Source organism: Apiospora hydei (genome assembly GCF_038363865.1).
Source record: "Apiospora hydei strain CBS 114990 chromosome Unknown utg000005l_segment0_segment0, whole genome shotgun sequence".
In the NCBI taxonomy this organism is placed as follows: domain Eukaryota; kingdom Fungi; phylum Ascomycota; class Sordariomycetes; order Amphisphaeriales; family Apiosporaceae; genus Apiospora; species Apiospora hydei.
In genome coordinates, this window is record NW_027117364.1 from 2,340,952 (window position 1) to 2,358,184 (window position 17,233).

The 17,233-nt window shown below is 54.2% G+C and overlaps 3 protein-coding genes across 3 annotated transcripts; 1 reads left to right on the forward strand and 2 right to left on the reverse strand.

Moving 5' to 3' along the window:
- Window positions 1-6,880: 6,880 nt before the first annotated feature.
- On the forward strand, window positions 6,881-10,492 carry PG997_006205 (uncharacterized protein; the record flags this gene model as incomplete). Its single annotated transcript, XM_066810520.1, has 6 exons — window positions 6,881-6,898; window positions 7,135-7,659; window positions 7,812-8,141; window positions 8,189-9,319; window positions 9,444-9,661; window positions 9,703-10,492. The coding sequence occupies 6 exons, from the start codon at window positions 6,881-6,883 to the stop codon at window positions 10,490-10,492; spliced, it is 3,012 nt and encodes a 1,003-aa protein (XP_066669443.1).
- A 1,537-nt stretch (window positions 10,493-12,029) lies between these two features.
- Window positions 12,030-14,099, reverse strand: PG997_006206 (BCS1 N terminal-domain-containing protein; the record flags this gene model as incomplete). Its single annotated transcript, XM_066810521.1, has 3 exons — window positions 12,030-12,115; window positions 12,399-13,132; window positions 13,213-14,099. The coding sequence occupies 3 exons, from the start codon at window positions 14,097-14,099 to the stop codon at window positions 12,030-12,032; spliced, it is 1,707 nt and encodes a 568-aa protein (XP_066669444.1).
- A 1,898-nt stretch (window positions 14,100-15,997) lies between these two features.
- PG997_006207 (uncharacterized protein) lies at window positions 15,998-16,435 on the reverse strand (the record flags this gene model as incomplete). The annotated part of the gene is made up of 1 exon (XM_066810522.1): window positions 15,998-16,435. The coding sequence occupies one exon, from the start codon at window positions 16,433-16,435 to the stop codon at window positions 15,998-16,000; it is 438 nt and encodes a 145-aa protein (XP_066669445.1).
- Window positions 16,436-17,233: the final 798 nt, after the last annotated feature.

The following is a 17,233-nucleotide window of genomic DNA, read 5'->3' on the forward strand; positions in this document are numbered from 1 at the left end:
TTACAGTGCTCATTGTACTCAAAACGGGCTTTAGGCACTGGGTGCAGGTCAATAAGTTGAGACCGTTGGACGATAGGGAAGCAAGCCCGCGCTTGTATGTACTTGACTTGTGCAGTGAGTGCTGTGTACCTGCTCTTTTGAGGCGCGAGGCAGCACCGGTATCTTAGAGTCAATTGAGGTATATCAATGCCCGCAGTTATGCTTGTACCGAGTCGCAGTTCGCCCTCTGGCCTTTCCGGCATAGCAATCAGGGATAACGGGAGCTTCTGGGGAGAAGCTTATTAATTGCCTAACCCACGCAAAGACGCACAGTGTCGACGTGGGTAGCAGACGTACGGTAGTTCTCGTATTCCAACGCGCTGACACCCTTAAGAGGCTTGATATACACCTAGGCCATACATATCACTCACTGCTCTACTCTTCAGGGCCAGGGTACACCCATTCTAGGCGCATCTTTTGAGACATTTGTTAGGTGGCATCGCTTGCCAACTCACCAAGTAGGTGCGCCATCACAATAGAACATGCTCAAAAAAATCAGGAGATCGAGTAAGAGTGCATATGGTGAGGGATGCCCCTTTAACGGGAATAACCATCTCCCTCGGGCCTAGAAACTTGTCTCCAAAATCAGGATACTTTGACCAAGCCTGATCATCTGAGAGGTGATTGCCCCGCGCCTTGGGGAGTGGTGGGCTTTGTTCCGAATCTAGCGAACCTCACCGGCGGGACAAGGAAAGAATAAAAAAACACGTGCCGATGATCGATAGTCGATTCTTCTTCGAGAACTGCAGCTGCGTTTCCCCCCGGTTCGAGACTACTGACTACAGCGAACCGTCAAATTGCGCCTCGGTGGCTAGCTGGGCTTGATGAAATAGGAGGATGGTGTGATTAGAGGCGTCCCTTTGTTCGGTGGCTCTGGGCGCGAAACGCAACTCCCGTGCCGCTCCGCTGGGATTGGTAACGCCTCATGACGCGAAATAGACGCGATTTTGGTGTGGTCAATGTTATTTCTATTTTGGAGTAATTTCACCACCACCCGTGGCCACAAGGGGCGGCCAGGACGCGGCACGTACACCCACCAACGGCGCGTCTACCGGCACGTATTCTTATTTGCTCGTATCACGGGTGACGACATCCGCCGCCAGCCAATCGCGGGCGGACGGTCGACTTCAGCCCTTCCCCCATCGCGTGTCGAAATTGCCCATTGCGACACCGTCGCCCGGATTGCTATCAGTCCTTGGGCTTGGGGTGGGAGTTGTCCCGGCGTCGAAGCAAGCTTGCCTTGTCATCTGCCATGTTGCTCAGGCTGGCAGGCATTGATGATTCCTATCTATGTACGCCGGACTCTCGCTTCTTCACAGTGTGCGCCCGTTCCCATTGTCCAGTTACATCCTACGCCACCATATGCAGTTGACAACCAGATCGTTTGACTTGACAGAACAAAAGCAACAAAAGTCTTGGCATGTCAGATCGACAAGGCCCAACTTCTTGGGCCGTGACCTCTGTACTATTCGCGTGCTCGGTAGACGCGCAAAAGGACTACATACTGTAGGCCGTATGGGAGAAAAGGCCAGAGTCTGAAATCCTGCAAAACTTTCTGGAGAGATACTGACCACCTGCCACCATTGTTGTCTTTAGCCCCTCGCTACACAGAGGGGTAAAAGAAGAGCTGTCACGTCATGATCCACATGGCGTTGACCTGACCGTGAGAATGGTATGTTTTCGTTACTGCTTGCAAAAAAGATACTTCGGGGAGCCCGCCAGGGGCTGTGCGACTACCAATCAAGCAGCGGCTAATGGGCTGTCTCGAAACCGACGGGGATGTATTTCTCTTCATGCGGCCTTAGGGTAAGATACTCCGCTCCCAGATCAGGAGCATTCGGCCCCGGCGACCATGCTGTGTTGTGCATCCCCCAAGTCCTAACCGAGCGAGCGCCGGGCCATGACTTCGACAAAAACAGTAGCCAAAGGGGCTTAGTTACCGGGCAACGCCTATACCGTCCTGCCAAGCCTGTTACTTCTCCAAGGGGGCGGTTGCACCTCTCTGTACTGGCTTGAAACAATATGGATGGTGCGCGGCGAAAGCGAATTCCATCTCGCACATCTCACTCGAACCCATGGGGAGGCCGCAGATCCCAGCCACTCCTTCGTTTACTCTTCCAAAAGTTGGACCTGGGTCCTAGCAAAGCTTCTAGTGCTGCTGGAACGCACCAGTACCGGGTTAAAAGCGCGTGGAGCTAAGGCTAGGCGTTGCTGTTTCGAGCCACCTCCTTGGCCTTATAGCGCTGGGAGTTCTCTGCTGGTAAAACCTGTCTTGAATAGTTCGCGCGCGAGCGACCGTTTTGCACTTGAGCTAGCAGCAACCTACCGAAAGCGGGCCACGATATGCTGCCTATGTATTGCTCCGATGGGTCACATGAGCCGGCTCTGTCGGACTAGGCAGATAGTGCAGGAAGCATGGCACCATGCCACGAACCGTCTTCCTGGTTCTTGTTTTCCACGCCCGCCAGGAAGACGTAGAGCACGGCATTTCCGATAGCTTGGCGAACTAGCAGGCGAAGGAAAATTCCAGGAGATTGTGAGGGAAACGGGGACGGTGTGTTTGGAATTTTTCTCTCGAAGTGATATGTTACCAGCGGTTTCGAACCTGAACCAATGAGATTGCTTGTCAGAGACTTGCGGCCTTGATGTTTACGGATTTCGTAGCTGATGTGAGAAACCGGGTCCACACCCTACCGTGCCGGCTTACAGGGGCTCATTGAGGGGAAGGGGCGGCTACTTTCAAGGTTCGACTTGCATTGCAAGCTGCATCTGGTAAGCTGGGCACGCATAGGTAGCAGTAGTGGTAGATGGATGGTGATGGTGACACTGTACCTGAAAGTAAAGTCTGTACCTGGAAGTCGTGGTAGAGACTGTTGTTGGCTTAGGTAACAAGTCTATTTCGGGTGTTGCTAGATCATCGCAACTCACCTCCACTCCGACAGTGGAACCATTCGATCACGACACAGGGCACGGAGAGAACCGTGATATCGGCCCTTTATCTGTTCATCAGGCTTTTTTGACTGGTATGTATCCAGCCACTGTGCTGATAGGTGAAACAGCTTGCTTGTACATACCTAGCCCTTTCCGATCCGGATCGGCATCGTATATACACATCTACGCAATCGATAGGTTCGGGTGAGTTTGCTATCTCGCTATCCGAAGAACTTTAAGGAATAAAATAAAATAAAAAGGCGTGGAAAGAGGCGACGTGCTTGGAGCCCGCCACGTCTAGGCAAACCAGTCCTTGAAAAGCCCAGCCTTGGCCAAATGGCTAGGGCAAATGGCACTGTTTCCGACGATACTTCCGGCCGGAAGGAAACGCCTTCGGACGGATACGAGACAGGTACGACGGCAAGAGACATGAGAGACAAGCCGAGCATCGCGAGCGAGTTGGAAGCAGATAGGGCCCGCGCCTCGAATAACTAATCGTGAGAGCCTTGTTGTCCGACCCCAACATTAAGTTACCTACACTAATGACTATTCAACCCCGGACCGTCTAACTCTTTTCCTCCTTCCCCGCGACCAGGGCGCTTCGGACTAATTTCCTGAAGCTTACGCGCCTCTGGAGACGTTCCTGGAGACATGTCGATCGCGAAGCCCGTCGTGGCAGTAGTAGATGGAGGCCAGGATGTACATACCAGAAGGTTGCCCAAGCTAACAGGGTTGTTTGTCTGCTAATTGCGACAAGGAATGTGTTACCACATGTTTGCTGTGCCTTGCACAGCTTCTGCAGTTGATAGATCATGACATTCCAGCTTGTTCGTAGCCGGTGCGTCCGTTTGTCTGACCGACGAGTGCATATAATGGGTTTTGACAGCTTCAGTTGATAGCCAGCACCAGTGCACAGCATCAATAGAGAAGACGACATGCATCAGCACTGGAAATCCTCCAAGTGGATGCATGGCTTGTCAGCTACAGCCGTATGTAAGTTACCTGGCTGGAATATTGATACAGCAGACAGCAGCAGCACCCTTGGGGGCGTTTCTCACACAAGCCGTATTCCGTTCTTCTTTGCGCCCTCATCGCTACGACGTGCGGATAGGTGATCAAACCTGGCGTTGCCATTCAGGACGCCGAGGAACCGGGGCGCTAGATGACACGGTCATGGTTTGCCTGTGCCTGTCCATCTGGGCATCTGTCGGGTCCGGACACATTCCCGTGGTGCACATACCGACAAAATGGCGCATTCAGTAAGTAGTATGTAGCCGAACAATTGCAATATCCATCGAGAAAAAGCAGAAGGCTCCTTGCAGCTGGCGCTTTGCTATTGTTTCTGCTTGGCTCCCCACCCGCCGAATAATAGGCAGGGAAGCAAATCAGGGCAGGCTCGCAGTAGTCTAGCCCGCACTAGCGGGAATGGCAGCTCCCAGCCAGTCAAGATGGAAGAGGTGGACGCGCCCTGCGGCAGGCTGTACGACATGCGCATCGCATCTGATGCAGTTGGCTGAACACGAATGAAGGCTCTGCGATCGAGACTAGCTTGAGCTGCCTTCTCTCCACTGGGCTGGAACTGGCACAGCTTCTGGTACATACTTACCTCCTACTCGGCAGTGAAGGAGGAGCGCAGCCCGGGGCCTGCGGGGTTCGTGCCGATGGGATGTATCTGCAGACACGGAGCTCTGCCCTGCCTGCGAATTTCGAACGGTACGAGGATCAGCAGCAAAGCGGTTTGGGATATCCGCCGAACAAAGAAATTTCTCTGAGCCACCATCGGGTCCCCTCTGCCGTACACTGACGCCAGCAAGTCTCAGGTGAGGGCGTGGAGAGACGCTACCAGACCGCATCGTCAGTGCAAAGAGACGCATGATAATAAAGGTGAGACAGCCCGCACGCCGTACACTGTGTGCGTGGTGCGTGCTTGGCTGGCTGGGTGCTTTGCTTGCTTTGCTTGCTGTTGATTGATTCCATGATGTATGCAAATGCAAATGCAGGGCAGGGAAGGGAGAGATGGTAACGTAGACTCTATATTTCTGGCCATTTCGGGCAACGGCATGTGGAGATTCTTGGGGGTGGTTTTCCAACGAGACCCGACCCTACACGCCTACGGCCTACCGCCCATCGCCCACCGCCCACCGCCCACCCAGGCCAATTGCATGGGACGGATCAGGGAAGAGATGCGGCCTTCTCTGCCCTGCCTACTGCAAAAGCAACATCAACAATCAAGATCTTCGATTCCCCCTCTCCACACTGTTGCCCTGAAGCCCACATCATGCACCGAACACCCAATAGATTGGCCCTCATGTCTCTGCCGAAGCCTCCCGTCACCTCTGATCGTACGGTTGATGGCACCTATGCCCACTGCATTTATTGAGCTAAAGGCAAACATTTGTGCAGAAAGGCATCGGTCCGCATTACGTGCATAGCATAGGTAGCAGTAGCAGTAGAAGGGGCGAAGGGACGAAGGGGCGCCCGGCACAGCGAGAAGAAGTATCATGAGTCTGGCGTGTCACGAGTATCACCGGTCTCTGAGAAGAAGAATAGGCTACACGCACCATAGGGCTAAAACAGGAAGGTCAGCAAAGAGAATAGCCCAGCAGGCAATGTCCTCCTTCCTCTCCGACTACTGTGGTATGTAGTAGGTATGGAGGAGAGAACGGACGGCGCATTGTTGCTTTAATCTCGTGCCTCTCTCCCTCTCTCCCCCCTCGCACTGTATTCTGGCAGTGTTCGGTCAGCCAATCCATGCTCCATAACGCCTCAGCATGGAAGGTAAGCCGAGTGCTAGAAGACCCGAACCCAGCTTTCGCCCATTGAAACAGCCCAATGGTGTTGGAAGAGGGCCAGAACTAGCTGGGATGGCCAGTGTACCTACATGCCTACATAATGTAATCAAATTGCTACCAAGTAACAAGCGAGCGACATCAACAACAACAACAATAATAATAACACCCGCACTACTGCCCGGGTTCGTTGTTTTCAGCTACCTTAGGCCAACGCTCCGGCTTGTCAACGCTGTAACTGGGCTAATTGACCGCGGGAAAGCTGAAAAGCCAAGGTACCTGATGCTGCTGTCCTGTCGCCTGTCCTGCATTTCTGGTTTGTTCCTGGTTCAAGCATCTCTGCTTATCCTGTGGCTGGGTACCTGCTCGACCTTGCCGACTTGACCGTACTGTTGTTGTTGGATGCTGTGCTAGGATCCGGTCCTTCATTCGCTGCAGTGGGTTTCTGCTTGTTGCATACTACGGTGCTTGACCTTAATTTCCTCGACTGCGATTCGCAGCATCGCATCGCATCTCCCGCATTTTGTTTCTCTCTGCCCGAGTCCGGCATTGATCCTTCTGGTCCCCCCTTGTTGTCGCCTCTTCTTCCATTCTATTGCATTGTAGACAATACCCTTTTGGAGTTATCACTTGTATCCTTCTCCCTCCGGCCGCTTACTTACACGTTGGCATTGAAGCCCGAACTCGTCCTTGCAGTGCCCGGCGCGTCTAGAGCGGGCTGGTGGTCGCAGAGTTCAGTGCCTGCATATTTACAAATACAAAGCCGACCTAGTCAGCGGCCGACCTCGTTCAACAACAACAACAACAATAGCAACAAGAGCACTGAGGTGGGGGGAAACGGCCGAGCTCGCGTCGAGAGTCCTTGGGTCCAGAATTCGACGACGGCGAGACTGACTATCCGGTGCACGTCTTACATCCTCGACACCGCATTTACGTTTACGAATTATCTGCCATAACGACGTCGATTTGCATCCCTCCGTTCGAACAAACTCTTCTGGTGTCTTCTGCCATGTCTTGACGAACAATGGTTACGAGAGCGTCGAAAAGCCTCGGCCACTTCTCCTTTTTACCTTTCTGCTGGCGGCTACTACTCCTCGCTTTAGAAGAACCCGGCTTGCAACATGCAGACTGTCCCTAGTGTAAGTCCCAGCCCGACCCTCGTTTTGCTGCGCAGCGCACATGAAGTCAAAAGTGCGCCGTCAAGCACTTTCCCCTGGAACAACCAACCTCGTATACCCTGTCCCAGCACCAGCACTCAATCGGGCATACCAAGGCCTATATCGAATCCCTCCAGCACTACCCTCCCTCCAATATTGTTCTGTCTAGCACCGTTCCAATCGAACGCCCTTACTGATCCGGAGTCTTTATTTTCCAGCTCATCGCATCCGGCACGGCCATCGCTGCGGCGGCAACGGGCCTCGTCTTCGGCCAGCCTGCTGAGAACCACACTTTTCAACCCCGAGGCAAGCCTCAGGAAAGCGGAAAGCATCCCACCGAGATTCGATATCGCCCATATCACCCACCTTCCCTTTGCGTCCAGGCACGACTGGTTCCGCCTTGGGTGAATCGACAGCCGACCGACAGCAACATACCGCCCAGCTGGGTCCTAATGCAACCATACGGCCAAGGAGCTCGCAGCGGCGGTCGATTCAAACACAAACAACGCCTCCCCAGGCTGGCAACGTGGCGGCGCTCGTCCCTGAGGCAGAGTGACGCGGGATCCGGGACTGCAGCTACCGAAGAATCGCGAGATTCGTTGTCGTCTTCCAATGGCTCTTGGATTCGGAGGCTATCAATACGACCCATGTCACAGCACGAAAGTGTGAAATCTAGCCTTGGGCCAGACTCTCCTTCTCTGTTTTCTCCTATGGATCGGGTCAACCAATCTTCGGGCAAACAAGTTCGTCTACCCGTCCACCGAACAAGCTGGTGAAGAGATATTCGGCAAACCATGGCCAAGGCTCGCCATCGGTATCACGAGGATCAAGATCACAAATGCCAACACTACGAAGGCCAGCGACGAGCCACCAAAGATCTGCAACACTCCATCAGTTGACAGCTGAGGCTGCTACTCCCCCAGCCTCTAAATTCTCCCACGACTCCCGAGCTAGACCCAGGGCGCAAACATTGGGTCTTCCAGCACATGAGCCTGCGCTCGATATTTCAGCGAATGACAATTCGACTTGGAGATCTTTCTTCCACGCACGGATAGCTAGGATTGCCGCCAGAGCATCACCAATCAGTCGCGATTCGCAGCCGGGCCCAAAGCGGATTTGCTTGGAGCGCGCATCCAGCGTCCAGGGCGCCTATCTTGTCTCACCAAGATCGGTGCTACAAGGCCCACCCCTTCCTCCTATGCAGGAATTATCGTGGGACGCCGACGTTAGTGAAGAGGCAGAAGAGAGCCCACAAAACTCTAACGAATCCAGACCCTCTCTCAGTGCTACGCCGTCCAAAACTCCCAAGCGCTCCATGTCAATGCATTTCAGCTCCCCACCAATTGGATTTCTAGGTCAGGAAGTCTCCGTCGGAGGAAACGTGGTGCGATCGGTACGGGCGCAACGGATGAAACACTACGCCAAGTTTCTGACCCAACACCGACCGTGGCGCATTCTGGCTGTCCCCAGGGCTCTCCCCATGTCGGTAGAGCTAATAGCACCGGCGGAGCGGGTACACCCAGCAGGGCAGAAACGGATTTGGCGGCTATTTTTCAGCCACCTCATCAGAGCAGTAACTCACCTCTCCCATCGCTGTCTAGACTGTCGAGTTTCCATATGGACTTATCCCGAATGGGCTCGCCCACGAACATGATGGCCCAATCCAATTTGGATAGCAAGCCAGCAAGTTCAGCGAACCCACCAACCCTTCGTGTGAACTCCAATGTTTCCCATAGTCGGACGTTGGAACGTGCATCCACCGTCGCAAGCTCGGACTACCACCGCGGCTTCACGTCTGGTGATGACGACGATACGGACTTCAAGACAGACACGCCATATGACTCTCTTCGGACTGCGGGATCGGGCCGCCAAAGGACACTGGACTCACCCGTGGAATCCATGTTTGATGAGTCGCCTCCGAGCACCGCTGGAAACAATAAGCCAAAGCGGCTCTCGATACAAGAAATCCTAGGGCCAACATATGATGGCGGCAACAGGATAATGGAAGAAGACGAGAGTTTACCCACACCGGTCGGCGCAACCTTCGACGAGGCTGAAACCCACTTTCGTCTTGCTAGCCTTCAGGGTGACGAGAGCTTCAAGTATACATCTATCACTCCCGATCTCCCCCGTGTAAGCACTGGTACGGATTTCAGTCGGCTCTCGTTTGACGAAGACGACGCGTTGGACTGGGCCCGGGAGGACGAGCATCCCGTCTACAACCACTTATCGCCTCCCAGCTCCATGAACTCCCGGGGCGGTAGTCCTAGCTTGCGCATGGCGTTGGCTAGTATCACGGGTAATGCCGGTAGCAACCCCGACCTAATGCGCAATAATGAACGCCCGAGGAGTAACATATTTGACTGGACTGAGACAGCCCAACACGATAAGCTTGAAGGGGAGGTACATTCGTCCCGGCCCAAGACCGTCCATGGCAAACAAGCGCTCGACATGAGAGGCGGCCGTATCCCAAGCCGGAAAGGGCCGGTGGCGGCATATACGGAGCCAAAGCGTCCCTGCCGTACAGGATATCATCGACAATTCGAAACCGAAGTTTGGCACCTGGGGTCTGGGCTCAAAGAATGTGAGCGAGGATTGGGATGAAGATTTCGAGTTTGAAGAGGACGCAGACGCAGGCTTTTCGGAAGGCGTAAAAGCGGGTAACCGCCTGTCAATGGTTGTCCCCGCGTCTATCGCTGCGACCCAGCCTACAGTCAAGGCGCATTCTGGCCAAATTCGCGAACTGTCCCTTCTGGTCAATGACCTCAAACGACTCTGCCGCTTAGGAGGGAGATGGATATGCTTACTGGCTCATCAGCAACGTTGTGGCGAGAAGCGGAAGGTATAATAGCCCTGGCCTCCCCTGACGAAGACGATGCCGACACTTCAGCTACCAACGTGCAATTGGAGAACCTGGAGCCGCAACTTGCCGACGACCGGTTCATCGATGAAGGGTTCGACGGCAGCGCGCTCGAAGAGCAAAGCCATCGAGGCAAGATCTCGGATCAAATGAAGACAGCGGTAGTTAAAGAAAGGCCTGCAGCCCGCCGACGATCCGTTTTCTCGCCCGAGGACGATATCTTCGGGAACTTCCAGCAATCCCAAGATGGGGCTTGCGAAACCCCCAAGACCCCGGACACACAACAGGCGAAGTTGCCTTTCTCGCCGTCTTCTGTGGCCAGGTCTCTCATGGAATCCATGCAACTCCGGCGACGAGAACCTACTGATGGCTCGGACGACGAATCCGCCAACGGGCGACTGAATTTCGACACTAACAGTCTGAAAGAACTGGTTAAGCGAGCAGGCGACCTTAGAGATTCCCTCTCGGATATTGTGCGCAAGGCTGATCATATAACGCAAACCCCGGTTCGAACTACTCCGCGACGGGACAGAAGCGAGAAGAACGAAGATGGGAGCCCAGCATTCACTCGCGTCTTCAACGATCCTTCGTCGTCAAGTCCAGCAAAACGGATCCCCCACAGTCACAGCAGCAGTTCGGTTTTGAGCGGGGGTACCATGAACACCCCATCGCCTAATGGGCTAAGCCAACGCCTGCAAATGATGACGGTGAACTGAGGCTGTTACTCTCACCCTAATATATACTATCCTCGTCTCCTCACCGACGCCCGCCCGCCCCCTTCGAAACCTTTGTGCGACCCCTCGCTCTCCGATGAGCTTTGTATATGTACACATACCTGTTTGATTTGCATAGCGAAGGCGGTTTCTCTTTGCGAGAAAAGACATGCATCGAAAGACAACCCCTGGGCTGGTGTGGGGGTGCATGACGAATAGATGCCACGACATCTGGAGGCACGAGATCCTGGCATTGCTGATGGTAGCGGCTGACTGGGGGCCTGCCCTGCCATATCACCTTGCCCGAGCGAGCGACTCTGGATAAAAAGACGTTTTGTCGTTTTCTCTTGTTTTGAAAGACGATTTTACGAGCAAGACTTAATATGAAAAACGAAGACCACGATGATGGCACATGTGGCCGATCTGGAGAGGTTGTCCAGGTCGATGTCGAACGAAGTACGCCCGTTCTTTATAGAGATTCGGAAAGCTTACGAGTACGAATAATGACAATTCTTTCCCCTGCCGCCCCCTTTTGCTTCCACTCAAGACTTGCATAAAATCTCGTGTGGGCAATCTAATATGGGAGAGGGAGGGACAGAGGGCAAACCACCATATGTCTGCTGAAGAAGAAGTCTTGCGCCAGCCTAGCCCATGTTCCTTCTTAACGACGCTAGAATTATGAGTGATGAAGCTGCATTTTTCTTGTTTTGCTTCATCATCTTCATGATAAATTCGTTGTCAAGCATTTGTTTGTTTGTCTTGTAAAGCCCAGGCCAAGCTTGGCATGGACCTGGCGGCCTAGCCCATGGCTTGCTGTATATAATACTACATGGCGGCCGTCCAAGATGCGGGCGAGACCAGGCGAGGCAATGTTGCCATGGAAGGAAAAAATGTTGTCGAGCAAGGATGAGCAAGGTGTAATGGAATGAAGAAAAGAGGATGAGGAGCGAAAGAGAGAAGACGAAAAGAAAAGCACGATAATAACCATGCATGGCCTAAAAGGGGGTGTTTGATGTGTTTTCTTTTAGCCTTCTTGGAGGGGGCTCTTTTTTAGGTCGTGGGTTTCTCCTATGTGTGCTCAGGAAAGGGGAAGGAGTTCTTGCCAGATGGTTCATAGGGAAAGGGGCATTGTTCGCATTTTCTTTTCTTTACTAGGGCAAAAGAAAACCAAAAGACTTGGGCACACATAAGCATACAGACACATATGGCATAGGAGAGGCGGGGAATAAGATATTGAACAAAAGGCCTTCAATGGCATGATGTCTTTACTCAAACATCCCAACGATTTGTTTTCAAGCAGATCCATAGAAGTCAACGAATGAGGATTTCACTCTCGCATACTATGTTCTGGCTTGCTCAAAACAACACGTGAATTTTGACAGTGTCGACAGCAGCTGTTTTCACGCAGGCGAGGACGCAATGGCCAGGTCGAAATCGCATGGGTATACTGGTAACTGAATGATGGTCTATCGCTATTGCCATATGTTCAGGTGTTCTACCTGTAAGTGCCCGCCTACGGCCTAATGGATCGAAACGCTCTCTATGCTCCAACGCTAGACGGGGTACCGTATCCCGAGTCCTTCTTGTTATGTCCCTGGGCGACCTTGGTGTCCTGTGGAGTGTCTTCTGGTACAGATGAACTGTCACCGTCACTGGGGTCCTTGTCCGTCTTCGTCTTCTTACTAGTGCCGTGGCGCCGCTTGCTCTTTTTGCTTTCTCTGATTCCGACTCGGATGCCGAGTCTGATTTGTCGTCTTCGGAGCTCGAGTCAGAACCAGAGCCCGACTTTGTCGACTTTGCTTCGCGTCGCTTTTTCTTCTTCTCAGCCTTTGCGTTTTTCTTTTTCTCTTCCTTCTTCTTATCCTCGGCCTCCTTCTCCTCTTTTTCTTCCTTTCCTCCTCCGCCTTACGTTTGTCCTCAGCATCCTTGAGTTCCTTCTCTTTGCGGTCCTTACGTGTCTGCTCTATGAACTCTTTGGCCTTTTCAATAGCGAGCTGGGGGTTCCGTTTATAGCGCATCAGATGGCCCTGTAACTCGGCAGGGCTAAACTCATGAGCCGGGATTCTGGAGGCGAACTCGAGGGCAAGCGCGTCAATGCGAGCCTTATCAGCGGCGCGATGCTTCGCCTTCTCCTCGATCTGGGATTTCTCAACTTCGGAGTCCATATTGATAGGTGCGACTTGCGGGCTTTCATCGCCTTCCAAACGTGCAAAGATGGCCCGAAAAATGGACGCGGTCATATCCGCATCGGCCAATCCAAACTCGACAATCATGTCCACACGGCCCGGCCGAATCAATGCCCTATCCAGCTTCTCGAGATGGTTTGTCGTCATGATCAAGACTCTGCCTTCTTGAGATGCCACACCATCCAGGATATTCAGCAGTCCAGACAGTGAAAGGCGGCCGGGAGGAGCAGGGGCAGCACTAGCAGAGGATTTGTTCGTGTTGCCGTTGCCGACCGAGGTCTGGCTAGGCTCGAGGGGTTCGGAGGCAGCAGCTGCATTGGTGTCTTGGGTCTTGTCGCCGTCACGTGTATGCGTGAGACCAGCGCTATCAATATCCTCAAGAAGGACAACGCAGCGGCGGGGCAATTCTGCAAAGAGCGTTGCCAGGTTCTCCTCGTTCGCAGTGATGGAGCTGAGACTGACGATGTAGATGCGCATCTTGAAGAAGCCTGCGAGTGCCAGGGATAGGGAAGATTTGCCCGTTCCAGGGGGCCGTACAGGAGATAGCCACGGCGGTAGGGAATACCGCGGTTAGCATACCATCGCTGTGTGGTCGGCTGCAGATAATCCGTGACATCTTCGATGAGGTCCTGTTTGGTCTTCTCATTGAGAATGACAGTCGAGAAGGGACGGCTGACGCGGCTCATGCATCGCTGCCACTGAGGCTCGGCGGTGCCGGAGCGAGTGGTGCCGCGATAGATGAGCGTCTTGTGCTGGTCCTTCTCGAGGTACTTTTGACGGGCCTCGTGGATCAGTTCCTTGAGGATCCAAGGGTTGCGGCCGAGGCAGGAAACGGAGATCTCTTCCTTTTCGCTCACGAGCATGAAGGAGTTCTGTTCCTTGTTGGCGCTCCGTCGGAACAGGAGCAGCCGCCCACGATACCAGAAATAATGACTGCCGAAGGAGGGAGTGTAACTCAAGGCCTTCTTGCTCTTGTCTGAGGCATTGCTGCCGACGGCATCGTCGTCTTCGTCGTCGTCGTCGTCCCAACGAAACAGATGCCATGAGCGTGAGCTCAGGTCCGTGTTGACAACGAAGCGTCGTGATTTCTGGGCGAAAGTCTGGTTGGCGACCCAGGCCATCAGAATGTTGTAGATCTCGTCATCTGTCCGGATGTCGACGGTAGACATGAAGTGATTCTCGAGCTGTTCCCAAAGGTGCTGGCTGGAGTAGTTCCACACCAGTATGAGAGCGCCAACGAGGATGACAAGGGGAATGTAGAGGTTCAGGTTGATGTGCAGATACTTTTGGACAGCCGCAGCCAGGACGGAGAAGCCTGGGAAGAGGAAGTCCAGCATGACGAGGGGCTGGGCGCCGTCAGCACCCGCGGCGGCGGCCGAGGGCTGGCCCCAGGTCGCATGGGAAGAGACGGTGGGATTGGCCATGGTGAGAAGTGATGCTTGGGGGCATGAAGATAGGCCAGAGGATGACGGATGGCCCTTATATAGGTAGAGAGAGCAGGGTTGGCTGTGCCCGTCATCGTAGGTGTATGCATATGCACCTGCCTGTGTCCGACGTGCTGTGTCGGTACCTACTTGGCTAGGCTCCTTGCACAGGGGCTAAGAGAGCAGAGGGCCAGAGGCGGCCAGCACGCGCACAACATGTCCTCGCGTGAATGCAGTGCATGTGGTGAGTTACTCATGCCGGAAGGCAGGCACTGGCGGTGGGCGGTGGGCATTAGTGTAGGTAGGTAGGCAGGCACCTAGGCAGGTAGGTAGGTACCTAGGCAGAGGAGGATCCAACCTTCCTGTTCCTCGGAGTGCATGCCCGATAGACGACGCCCTTGCCAAATGACTGGCGATGGTCAGGCACGGATAGGCACGGATAGGTATTGGGGTGGACACTGCGTGGCTTAGACTGGAGCTGGCCAGGCAGAAACAAGCAGCTACGGTTAGGCGCATATCATTACCTACATCATTGATGTACTTAACCTACCTTAGACCTTAAGTACTTACATAACTTTAGGTAAGTAGGTAGGTAGCCAGCCAGTCAATGAGCTTCTGTCATTTCATCCTCTTTGTTGCCGTTTCAGCCTTCGAATTTGCGAAAACTGTGTCTCGGGACTGGATGGAGGCCTACCTGCTTTCTTACGTCGATTGACATGTCGGTCGATCCATTGATGCTGGGGGCAAAATCCGGGGTGGTATTGGAGACGACCTCCGTAGGCAACAGTGCACACAAAGAAAGGCCTCGACGATGCCGCCATATCTCACTCTGCATGCAGTGCAATGTCGCAGGACTTCCCAGGCAGCCGGCAGAGCATGCATGATGGCATGTCGCTGGTGTGGCTCATCCAGCCTGCCGTACGTCCCATCCACCACCATTGATTGATTCCTACACCGAACATAGCTTGTTGTCTAGGACCTAGCTGAGCCGCTGCTGCTGTGCGTTTGCCTGTCTTACACATCCCCTTTGTCATTTGCACGCTTAGCTGCTTCGTAAGCCGGCAGATGCAGAACCCATCCACACCTGCGGGTCTGGGGAATGGATCAAGCACGATGCATCGAATGCGGCCCAGCACAGTCAAGTCACGTTATGCCTGCCGACTGGGGCTACTGGAGTGGAATGCTGTACTGTACGATGGACACATGCATGGGAACTGGTGATAGATAACCAACTCGTTGCATCCCAGAGTGTGTGATACCGGAATAACATATAGGTACATGAGTTGCGCCTATAGATAGCGAAACGATAGTAAACAGACCAAGAAATCAACAACTCCGGGTGCCGGCCTTCATCAAGGACTTGGATATGACCTGGACTCCTCCAACGCCGTGGAACTTCCATACCAGCCTTGTTAAAAACCACTTGTAAACCCGTACCGGAGAAAAAAAGAAGAAGCAAAGGAGTAGCATAATAACAGACAAGCAGAGCAACAGAGCAGAAAGGAGGAAGATGGCTGTGCACTACACAAGCCCGGAAATGCTTCTTTCCTCCTTATTCGTTCACCAACTCCACAGTCGGTTGCCGGTACCTCTGTCCCGGCTGCGGGATCGCCCACATCGGATCTGGCGCCGCCACCCTCCGCCGTGGTCCGCCAACACAAGGAAGGGGCGCCGGAACAGGCACGCCGTATGTCGGACTGTCACCACCACCATAACCGCCGCTGCCGCCGCCACGACCACTCAGCTGAACAAAGCCCGCGGGTCCAAACGGACTGCCGCCTCCTCCTCCGCCTCCGCTCATGGGCCCTACCGGACCGCCGGGCCCATACCCGAACCGCGTCGGCGAGGAGCCCCGACTGCTCCCGCCATCATCGCTTTCATCATCACTGCCGCTGTCGCTACCATCCGAGTCCCACGACGCCGGCGACCGGCCACGACTCCGGTGGCGCTTGCTGCTGCCCCCACTCGAGGAAGAAGACGAGTGGTGTCGGTGGTGATGCGAGTGCCTGCTGCCCCTGCCGCCCGAAGTACCCGCGAAGGGGCCCGCGCACAATGTGAGCCATTATGCGGAGGGCCGGGTTGTCAAATTTGTCGATGCGTCGGCTCACGCTACCGTTCGACCCCTGCGAGGCGTTGGAGTAGCAAGACGAGGAGGAGGGGGAGTGGCTCCCGGAGGAGTGGCGACTCCGGCCGCCGCCGCTGCTACTGCTGCTGCTGCTGCTGCTGCCACAGGAGCGAGAAGAGCTGGAGCCGGAGGAATAGGACGAGCGGGAGCCGTGGGAAGAACATGAGTACAGGGACGCGACGTCCGAGGAGCGATGATGGTGACCACCCATTTTGTATGTGTCAGGGGATCGGCAACCAAGAGGTTCTTATGACGAAAGGGGCTGGTGGGTTCGCTCAGGCCGTCGTGATTTCGGGTCAGCCTCGGCGGTGGTGGGTGTGGTAGAAAGAGCAAGTAATTGGGGCGTTCAGGTTAGGGGTGACGGTGTGCCGCCCTAACAAGCCCGTGCTCGCTTCTTTGCCCAGTGATACGATGTATGACTCTGTAGTGTTGTGAAAGACGACACCCTTGGCTCCCCGGGGCCCAATCAACGTTTTTCTCCCGTAGATTTAGGTAACTTATACTGGGTGCACTACCGGCCAGGACGCCCTCTTGATGAGTATCACAAGGACATGAAGTGGGCAGGGATAGACAGTTGAAAAGGAGGTTGGGGAGGGCAAACATAAGATCCTCTCGACAACAGGGCGAGAAGCAGAGCTCTATATAAGCCGTGTACGTTTCCCTGTCCATGCCATGCCTCCTCTGCTCGCTCCTGGTTCCATTGTAGCTACCTGCAACCGCTGTCTCAGAAAGAGGGCATGCGCCCGGTGAGTATGCGGAAGCAATCAGAGCAGAGCCTCACACCTGTTTGTGTTCTTAGGTGTGTGTTCTCGAATCTCCCACACTGACACACACAAACATCAACGGGGCGGGTATTCCAGACTCGAGGGCCGCCCGTCCATTCGCATTCTTCCCAAGATGCCGGGGCGTGTACGGCAAACCAGACACGCAAGCGGCTCGCGAGCCTCGCGAGGCAACCAACTAATTGCCCAAGTGTAGTGAAGCCTGGTCTCGCGCTTGGCACCAACCC